At 41.7% G+C, this 11,125-nt stretch overlaps 1 protein-coding gene across 1 annotated transcript; it reads left to right on the forward strand.

Annotated features, from left to right (window-relative positions):
- The first annotated feature begins 9,104 nt into the window (after positions 1-9,104).
- Positions 9,105-10,061, forward strand: LOC309797755 (small ribosomal subunit protein uS12m). Its single transcript, XM_082646179.1, has one exon. It carries the CDS (start codon positions 9,363-9,365, stop codon positions 9,780-9,782), a length of 420 nt encoding a protein of 139 aa, XP_082502305.1. The 5' UTR covers positions 9,105-9,362; the 3' UTR covers positions 9,783-10,061.
- Positions 10,062-11,125: the final 1,064 nt, after the last annotated feature.

Below are 11,125 nucleotides of genomic sequence, written 5' to 3' on the forward strand. Positions count from 1 at the left end.
TTTCTGGTTCATTAAGAGGAACAGCAATTTTCCATTATTCTTGAATTTCTTAAACATTGAATGTTTTATGTGATAGCTTTAAAAGCATCACCACTGCACAATGGATAACATCTCTGAGTACAAGCCCTTTCCATACTTTATTTTCCTTAAATGACCAACCAAGTTAATATGTTTTCAGAGCACAAATAACACTGTTTCAGTCACTTTTTTTTGGGGGGGGGGGCTGTGCCACATGGCTTGTGGATCTTAGTTCCCTAACCAGGGATTGAAACTGAGCCCTGGCAGTGAAAGCGCCAAGGCCTAACCACTGGAACACCAGGGAATTCCCAGTCACTTTTTGTTTTTTTCTATCCAAATTTCCATCAGATCCCAGGTTTTAAGATAAGAATGAGTTAACAAAGAGAGTAAAAGGGACGAATATGCAAAGCTGTATTTTCTGTGAGTTTCAGTCTACCAGTCACCACAACCAGTTACCACAACTCTCATGCCCTTCTCAGCTGTGAAAGTCATTTTCTTACTGTCTGTTTGCATTTCACAGTATTCACTTCTACCCAGTTGAGAGCTATACAGATATCAGAATTAAGTGGCCATTTTAATATTTGTATCAATGTTGCTTTTGGACCAGCGTTCCTATCTGCATAATTATGACCCAGATAAGCATGGTTGATTGTCCTGAAAAAGAATCTCTTTCTAAGCTTGCTTTACTTACCTATGCTTTGTTTGAATTTGGTTGAATCTAAATTCCTTATTTTTTTAATTTTTATTTTACATTGGAGTATAGTTGATTTATAATTTTGTGTTCATTTCAGGAGTACAGCAAAGTGATTTAGTTATACATATGCATATATCTATTCTTTAGCAGATTCTTTACCCATATAGGTTATTACAGATTATTGAGTAGAGTTCCCTGTGCTCTACAGTAGGTCCTTGTTGATTACCTATTTTATATATAATAGTGTGTATATGTTAAGCCCAACCTCCTAATTTATCCCTCCCCCAACCCTTCCCCTTTCATAACTATGTTTTCTAAGTCTGTGAGCCTGTTTCTGTTTTGTAAATAAGTCCACTTGTATCATTTTTCAGTGACCCTAAATTCCTGATCTGCCTCTTATTCAAGGGTTGCAAACTATACTTTTGTCTCACTTGCTTGATCCTCTGAACTTGTCTCTTTCATTGTGTCATAATGTAATCTGCACAACATTCTCCTTGGCAATCCATCTACACACCCTCCAAGGCTCTAGATCAGTGTTGCTTTCCAGTAAGCACTGGTGAACTACATTTGGCTGGAGTGCTTTTTATATATGTATCAACCCACCTTAGTAAGCCAGAACAATGGTAACAGCTAATATTCATTGAGCATCTCTATATGCCAAGCACTGTGCAAAGCATTTTACTTGGATTACCCAAACGAAACCTTACAATAGCCATATGGGGTAGGCACTATCATTGTGCCCAGGAAACTAAAACTGAGAGAGGTTGAGTAGACCAGCAAATGATGGAGGTGGATGCTTAAGTCATGAGAGTGGAGCCCTCATGAACGGGGTTAGTGCTCTTAGAAAAAAGCCCCCTAGATCTCCTTAGCCCCTTCCACCACATGAAGACACAGTGAGAAGCCAGCAGTCTGAAACCTGGTAGACGGGCTTCACCAGAACCCAACCATGCTGGCGCCTGATTTTGGACTTTCAGACTCTGTAAGTATGAGAAATAAATTTCTATTCTTTATAAGCCACCCAGTCTGTGCTATTTGTTAATAACATAAACACAGAGGCAGCCTGAACAGACTAAGACTTTCCAGAAAAAGTCTGGAGAACCAGGATCTGAAGATGGGCAAGAACCAGATTGTTCCCCATAGGCATGGTCCCTTGGAGACCCTGACACAGGCAAATGCACCCCTGGGCGCTTGCTCTGCTGCTACTAACTTCTGATTCTGCCACCACCCAAACTGTACTTGCATCTCTGCTTTACTCTCTCAAAATATCTCAGTAGGTAGGAGCACTTAGCTAACAATCGTAAATCCTATGCCTATACTCAGGGAGTGGGGAGCAGTCCTAGCACTTTTAGGAAGAAATGGGTCCCCCTTCCCACCAACGACCCCCAAAGGAGAATTCTCCCATAATATGAAGGGTGTTTAAAGGCTGAATGGCCAAAAATATTAAATGTATGTGTAATTGTACAGCAATTGACTTGACTGTATCTCTGAGCAGACTGTGAGCCCCATGAGAGCAGGAGCTGGGCTGTCTTCATCACTGAAGGATGCCTAACTCCTAATCTAAAGTCTGTGTCATAACAGGTACCCAGTGAATGTATGATTAATGAACAAAAGAAAAAAAATGGTTTTTGGGTGGTCTCTAGAAAAGGGGTATATTTAAGAGGGTAAGAAAGAAGTAGGCCTTCTACATAGGGGAAATATCATGAACAGAGGGTCAGGAAGGCAGGAACCTTATAGGGGAGGGGGTGAAGTAAACGGTCTCAGTGAGCAGAGGTTCAGTAATAGATGAGGCTAATCAATAAGATGGGGTCAAATTAAGGAGAGCCTTCCAGGCTTAAAAGCATAGGAAAGGCAGTGGAGGTGGGAGCCACTGTATGTTCTTTTTTGCTAATAGTTTTTTTTTTTTTTTGCGGTACGTGGGCTTCTCACTGTTGTGGCCTCTCCCATTGCAGAGTACAGGCTCCGGACGCGCAGGCCCAGCGGCCATGCCTCACGGTCCCAGCCGCTCCGCGGCACGTGGGATCTTCCCGGACCGGGGCACGAACCCGTGTCCCCTGCATCGGCAGGTGGACTCTCAACCACTGAGCCACCAGGGAAGCCCTTTGTTAATAGTTTTTTTAAGGTATAGTTGACCACTATGTTTAAAGTATAAAATTTGATAAGTTAAACAAAAGTATACACCTGTGAAACCATCACTATAATAAACACAATCAAGATAATGAACATACTCATTCCCTTGAAAATTTCCCCACGTCCCTTTGTAATTCCTCTTTCCTGCCTTTCCTCATTCCCTTCTTACTCTATCCCCAGGCAATCACTGATGTGTTTTCGGTCACTACAGTTTGCATTTCTGGAATTTTATACAAATGTAATATACAGTAAGTGCTCTTTTTGTCTGACTTCTTTTACTCGGCACAATTATGTTGAGATGCATCCGTACCAGTGAGTGTATCAGTAATTAAATTATTTTTATTGCTGAGTAGTATTGCATTGTATGGATATACTACAATTTGTTTATTCATTCAACTATTGATGGAAATTTGGAGTTTTTCCAGTGTTGGCTACTATAAATGAACATATGAATGTTTGTATATGAAGCACTACATGAACATGCATTTTATTTCTCTTGGGAAAATACCTAGGAGAAGCAACCTTGGGCCATGTGGTAGTGGTATGCTTAGCTTTTTAAGAAAGTGCCAAATTCTTTTCTAAAGTGGTTTTACAATTTGCATTCCCACCAGCAGTGTGTGGGAACTCCAGTTGCTCCACATCCTTGCCCACACTTGCTATGGTCATTATTGTAATACTGTTAATTGGTATCAAAACTGTAGCCCTTCTGAGAGGTATACGGTGGTATCTTATTGTGGTTTTGATTTGCATTTCCCTAATGAATAATGATGTTGAACATCCTTTCATATGCTTGTTTTCCATCTGTATACCTTATAAAGTGTCTTTTTTAAGCTCTTGCTCATTTTAATTGGGTTGTTTGGTTTTACACCACTGAATTTAGACAGCTTTTAATAAATTCTGGAATCAAGCCCTTCATCCAGATTTTTTACAGTGGGTAGTAGTAATAGTGACAGCAACAACAACAACAAGAACTAGTACTTATTTGGGGCTAATACTCTGCTACTTACTTCATGCACATTGTCCCAACACTTCCAACAATCCTATGAGGAAGATACCATAATTATTCCAGTCCTATAGGTGAGAAGCCCAAGGCTTACGGAGATGAGGTAATGGTCAAGATCTCACTGCTAATAAGAAGTGGAGCCAGAACCTGAACTCCAAAATCCTTGCTTTTTATTTCATCTCCAGAGACTTAGGAAAATCACTCCTCACTAAAGCAAGCTCTCCAAGAAAAAACAATTAAATAGAAATATTTTTACTGTCAGAGAAAAAACTGTTTGTAAAAATACTTTCCCATATACCTAGGAAATATTTTCCTAACATATCTAGGAGGTCTTTGAAGAACTTTGGACCTGAGTGTCCATAATCCATTTTGGAACAGAGAGTTCTGTTCCAGAACAAAATGGGTAAGGTTAATCATAGCTTGGCTGTAAAGGAATGAAACTGGGTCATTTGTAGAGATGTGGGTGTATCTAGAGACCGTCATACAGAGTGAAGTAAGTCAGAAAGAGAAAAACAAATATCGTATATTAACTCATATATGTGGAACCTAGAAAAATGGTACAGATGAACCAGTTTTCAGGGCAGAAATTGAGACACAGATGTAGAGAACAAAGGGGGGAAAGCATCGGGGGAGGGGGTGGTGGGGTGGGATGAATTGGGAGATTGGGATTGACATGTATACAGTGACGTGTATAAAATGGATGACTAATAAGAACCTGCTGTATAAAAAAATAAAATAAAATTCAAAAATTCAAAAAAAAAATCATAGCTTGGCTGTGCTTAGCATTGTTCCCTTAGCTGAGTACGCCTGCATGAATCAACCATCAGTCAACAGCAACGTGAAAGGTATAATCTCAAGAGGAAGACAACATAAGAAATTGTGGTAAGGGCACTTTAAACTTTGTTAAGGGAGCAAACTGACATCTTCATGCTTCCTGGCAAAAGTGACGTAACTGTCCTTAGAAATAACTCATTCCACCGACTTTTGAAATTACCTTCATTTTCACTCAGTGTGTCCTGGGGTAGATGTTCATATATTCTACCCACCTTGTTACATCAACTCTTTAATTCAACAACTATTCCATGCCCATTTTCCTGCTTAGCACTATAAAAAGATACAGAATATATAATAACAATCATGAAACATAATATTCAGGGGTTCTATTAAAAATATTACACACTGATATGGCAATGGACACTGGTCAATCAGACCAGTGCCTGCCAGATGCCATGCTGATATGTACCAAAGAAATACTAGCCCTGAAACAAGCAATATCATATTATTATATTGTTTTGCAGGTTTCAAGACTTTTTATATCAAGTATCTCATTTGAATTTCATAAAAGGAAGCTTGGCATGATTACCCCCACTTCACATATAAAAATGATCAGAAAGGTAAATGATTTTTTTCCACTGTTTTTCAAAGCTAGTTAATGGTAGAAATGAGAATTAAAAGCAGGTGTTACGACTCATGATCCAAAAAAGTTGCACTCTTCCCCACAGTTTCTGGCTCTAAGGACCAAATGAGCCTGTTGCAATAATGCACACACACATAGGAAACAAAGACAATACACTTAGTAGAGCAAATGTGTATTAAACACAGGTGCTTCAGATTCAGAGAAGGAAAGAGGAGGATCGAAGGTGTAACAACCGATCTTCCCAAAATGGTGGCAACTATTAAATATTTCTGTAATGAAGGAGGCTCCAGAGCTCCAGACATCCTCGATCAAATGCATCTTTGACATCCTGTCCCAACCTTGACACTTTCACACTAGTGCAAGCCTATAGAGCCTTGCTCCTCAAAGTGTGATACTCAAATCAGCCGTCTCAGCATCACCTTGGCACACGTTAGAAATGCAGAATCTCAGCCCCCTGCCTCCTCCTCTCCCTAAGACCTACTGAATCTGAATTTTCACAATATCCCAAGGAGATCTGTAGGTACCTCAAAGTTTGAGAAGTACTACTCTAGATCACCAATCATTACTCAGATGAGCTATGGGCATCCTCTAGTATGATTTCACAGTCATTATTCACCAACACCACCCAACTCAGCTCTTCCACTAAGTGCTCTCGAACTTACGGTCTGTACCAGAAAAATCCCCTGGATCTTCAAACTTCTTTTTAGCTTCTCCAACACACAGTGAACTGTGTGCTCATTATGCAACCAGGCTCCTTCCTGGGGAACTGCTTCCCCTGCAGGCCTCTCAAGCAAAGGTTGTTTTTCCTTCCACACTGCACAGAGCCTGGAGGTGAGGTTGGGCACCTTGCATGTTCCTCACCATCATTTATAGTCAATTATTTCCTTCTTCTTCTTTCAAAAATCCTGCCATTTTTGAAGCACCTGCCATCAAGCTCTACCAGCTATTATCCTGCCTCATTGCAGTCACGTGCCACTCTCCTTAGCTTCCTTAGTCACTGAAGACCTAATCTCAAATTTGCTGTCTCACTCTGCACCCTTTCTATACTACTCTCTCGCTGCCATATCACTACTATTCACCTCCTCTAGTCTACTACTATGTTTGCAGTCTTGACCTCCTCCACACCAATGTCATGGTCATCATCCAACCCCTGGGCTTCTCCACCCTTTACTACCTCACCTCCTGTTTTCTCCTTCACCCCCTCAGCCACCCAATACCGTGGCCATACACTAGACCTTGTGGTTACTAATAATTGCATTGCTTGTGAAATAGTTTTTCAAACATCTGCTCTTAGTTTTGCAACTAAGTTAATTTTGTACCCTCCCTTCTTCTCCTCTACAAATCATTGACCCTCACATCAGGACCTCCAGCCCACCGGACCCACCACTTTTCATTGTTCATTATCTCATGCCCTCATGTCCTCAGTCCCTTCTTTTTCTCCAGTTCAATGATCAGTCTCTACAGCCACTCCTTTTATATCATCCCCAAATCCCTGACTCCTCTCTCCTCCTTCACCCTAGTTTGGCAAAACCCCAACTTTAGTTTAGCTCAGTCCTCCCCCTATTTTGCAACAACACTCAAGCAGCTGAAGGGGGCTGGAGAAAAACTCACTAAAGGTCTAACTTGTCTCTCTTTCGATTTATGACCAATATACTCAAGTGGGCCTGAAATACGACCCAGCAATTTCACTCTATCCCCCTAACTTACCCACTCTTCCAACTTCTGAGGTGGATGTTCACATGTTTTCACCTCTTCTGAAACCTTCAGCACTCTCTCCCTTTCCTTGCACTCAGCTTTAGACTTACTTTTTAAATATTTCATTGAGAAAATCAAAACAACCAAAAGAGAACCATTGTATCTTTCCACCACCAAATCTCTCAAGCTACCTGCTTCTTAACCCATAAACACTGTTTTCACACCTGTATAAAACCAAACCCTCCATTTGTGCACTAGATCACATCCCCTATCACACACCCAAGACTTTGCCCTTGTGATCAACATTTCTTTCTCCTCACCATCAATTTCCCCCTAAATATGGGCTCATTCCCAACAGCACACAAATACGCTGCGATTTCTTCTATATTTTGAAAGATCCCTCCATTGGCCTCATGTGTCTCTCCAGCTATTTCATTTCTCTACTCACCTGAGGGGAAAGTTCTATGAAATATTAGTATCCTTTCATTCCCTCACGCCCTATTCTCTTTTTACCCCCACTTTGGGCAGGTTTTCCTTCCACCGTCACACAGAAGCTACTGTAATCAGAGTCACCAACAAATCTTATCTTGCCAAACCCAGGGCTAGTGCTCTACTCCAGTCTATGCTCTGCATCCCTTCCCTCACTTTCTGGTGCCTCTCGTGCCTCAGGCATTTTGCTGGGTCCTGGTGTGACCTCAGTAACAACTGATTCTCAACAAACCTGAATGAAGAATTAATACTTCCAATTTAGCATGCTCCTTATCCTAAGAAATGCAAATTTCATAACAGGCTTTTATTAAAAACAAAAACAGATAATCAAAAAGCAGCAATACTCCAAGGAATGTATCATGTAATGATATGTCAGGTATTATTACAAAAAGCTTTGTCACTTATTCACTGTGGAGACATAAAGTGAACCATGTCATCTCTCTGGGCCTCCATCTATCCATTAGTACAATGAGAATGTTAGAGTTAGGACAATTCTAAGATAGTTTATTTAAGTGTGAGAGAGAATTTCTAAGCATCCTTGAGAATGAGCTGTATTATTGGTCAGTGGCTGAAGCCAGAACCAGTTACGTGTGAAGGTTAAAGAACTGGTCATATCACTGGTGTAAGGGGGGTGTGTGTGTCATAATACTCTGATCTGTCAAATATGAAAAAAATGATAGCCACCTATCTGGATTTATATCAGGATCCTGGGAAGCATGGTCCAGTCACAAAACTTCATTGAAATATGCCCCCTCCTCACTTCTCAGAGCATGTAATTTATTTAATAGGAAACAAGAGCTGTCATTTTACAGTTAGATATAAGGCATATAATTCTGAGATCCAGGCAAGTAAGAGGAGGGAAAAGGAGAGCATGAGAAGAAGGCTAGGATGTGCAGGAGAGACATCTCAGGACAGATGAAGACTGGGAAGGTCTGCATTTCCCCAAAATGCCACCTACTTCATAGTTTTACCGCACACTCGCTTTCTGACTTCTGCATTGTAACTGAGAAAGTCATAGCTATTTTTGTATAATATGTGGTGACCAGTGCTCAAGAGTTCTTAGATGATTTCAAAAAGTAAAATGTCTATTGTTTATCTTCTTATAATGTCAAATATGCCTTTGTGTATTCACTTTAGTATTCCAGAGCTGGAAGGGATATTAAAGATCACAGTCCAAACATCAACTTTACAGATGATGACACAGAAGGTGAATATATCAGAAATAGGTAAAACTAAGTCTCTGATCTAGATTAGAATCCTCCAGTTTTTACTCAAGAAATAAAAGAAATAAAAATTGCAGGTAATGACTGCTTTTTATGGATGCATAACTAAAATATTAGTAGAAGTTATTCTGGGTAGAGGAAAAAATGAACGACAATTATTTTCATTTTCATAATTGAATAGTTTGCAGTGAGTATGAATTTTCTTATAATTAGGAAAGATGACATGGCCATTTTCATTAACCTGTTTTAACTAAATAAGTAATAAATGAACTAATTCTTTTATGTATTGACTTACATACACTATTTATTTAGTGTATGCTAGTGTCCATGGAAGTTTTCCAATTTGCAGTGACTTTATCACTCTTTGTACTTGTAACTCTCCAAAAAAATGACTTTACTCGAAAACTTCCCGGGCCTCCTCTCATTTTCTAGTTTCCTTCTGTTTGTGAGCGGGGGCGGTTGGGAGAGCCTATTCAGAGAGCCTATTCAGAGCAAGACAAAATTTACGGAGGGATTTTCCGGTAGCAGCGTTAGGGGTTGTGGTTATACAGTGAGAGGAAATTCCTTAGATTTAACCGGAAGGCTCCGAGAGCGGGATGGGAAGAACTTGGACCCTCCCCCGGCTACGGCCACTTTCCCCTCCTCCTGCTTAATGAATCTGTTATCCCCTAACACAGGGACGCTGCAGGCGGCGGGATGTCCTGGTCCGGCCTTCTCCGTGGCCTCAGCACGTCCCTAAATCATGGCCTAGCCCTGGCCCCGCGGCCTTGGGCCACGCGTCCCATGGCCACCCTGAACCAGATGCACCGCCGGGGGCCTCCGAAGCATCCGCCTCCGAAAGTGGGCCCCATGGAGGGCCGGCCACAGCTGAAGGGCGTGGTCCTGCGCACGTTCATCCGCAAGCCCAAGAAGCCCAACTCGGCCAACCGCAAATGCTGCCGCGTGCGGCTCAGCACCGGTCGGGAGGTCGTCTGCTTCATCCCCGGAGAGGGCCACAGCCTGCAGGAGCACCACGTCGTGCTCGTGCAGGGCGGCCGCACACAGGACCTGCCCGGCGTCAAGCTCACCATCGTGCGGGGCAAGTATGACTGTGGCCACGTGCAGAAGAAGAAGTGACTCCCTCCCCACCTCCCCCGGGACACGGCGGCTCGGGGCCCCTGCAGTGTCCTTGGGAAGCTAGTACAACTCTAGAAGTAGCTGGTCGTGGTTCAAAGCCTGGCCGCCTCTTCCATCAGGACCACCCTTAACCCATACTGGTCCTGGGTGTGAACCAGAAAAAAGGCGCCCCCTTCCCAACACCCTTGGTTTCCATGTTGGCGCCAGGGACCTCTTCTGCTGGGACAAGACACTGTAGTGCCATCTACTGGGAAGGGGTTGCAATAAACACAGAGACATGTGCCCCCCGGAAAAAAAAATAATAATAAAAAAATGACTTTACTCATTGTAGATAACTTTATTTCAAACCATATGCATCACTTGGAAGTTGTTAAAATCTTTAAATGACTGAAATTTGAAAACAAAACGAAAAACTCTAAGTTATGCATCTTGATTGCTTACCATGGGCCAGAGATAGGCAAAGTATTTTACATGATTATTTGACTTAACCCTGTCAACAATTTATGACCTTGTTACTATTATTATGCTTCTCTCGTAGACAAGGTACCTCGTCTTAGAATGGTTAAGTCATTATCGCAAGTCTTACTGAATTCAAATCCAGGCTTCTGGTTCCATAGTCTCATCTCTTAACCACAAGACTGTACCCTCCCTGTTTTGCCATTGGATTCAGGGTAATGAGTACTAAAAACTGAATCTATGTCAAACATTTCCACTATTTCCAAAACTGGCTCTAAATGAGGACCTTCCTGCCAGGGTTGATGTGTGTGTAATCTGGGATGAAATGGGAAATTTGGAGGAGTCATGCTGGGAAAATTCTGGCAGACCTACAGAACAGAGCAGATGGAGAAGAACGTGAGGACATAATACTGTTCCCTTCTGTTTTGCCAGCACTCTTGTCTCCTAAGGTACTCCTGAAAGGACCCAGCACGCATCAAGAGCAGAGACTATTTTGGCAAGACATTTTGAAGCTTGGTTTCTCCTCAGGGATTGTAAAGTTTATAGTATGACTGTAAACTGATTAACAGGAATTCTAGTTTTAAACAGTATACCCAGACGTGACTCAAGATGACCACTGCTATTTTAAAAGTAATTGCCTTGTGAGGCTGTCCAGATGAATTGATGGAAGGGAAGTCAACAATCTAGGTTAGATAATGCTCCAGGTGGAAAAGATCTTTTTGGCTCATCTAGTCCAATCTCCTCATTATAACCATAGGAGAAACTGAAGTGCAAAAGTAGGCATCTAACTTATCCAATATCATATTGTAAGCAGAAGCCTATCTAAGTCTAGAATTCAGATTTCCTGACTTCCAGTCTTGTGCTCTCATCACCAAAACTTGTGGTTT

The sequence above is a fragment of the Mesoplodon mirus genome, assembly GCF_964341445.2.
Source record: "Mesoplodon mirus genome assembly, contig: HAP1_SCAFFOLD_949, whole genome shotgun sequence".
NCBI classification, from domain to species: domain Eukaryota; kingdom Metazoa; phylum Chordata; class Mammalia; order Artiodactyla; family Ziphiidae; genus Mesoplodon; species Mesoplodon mirus.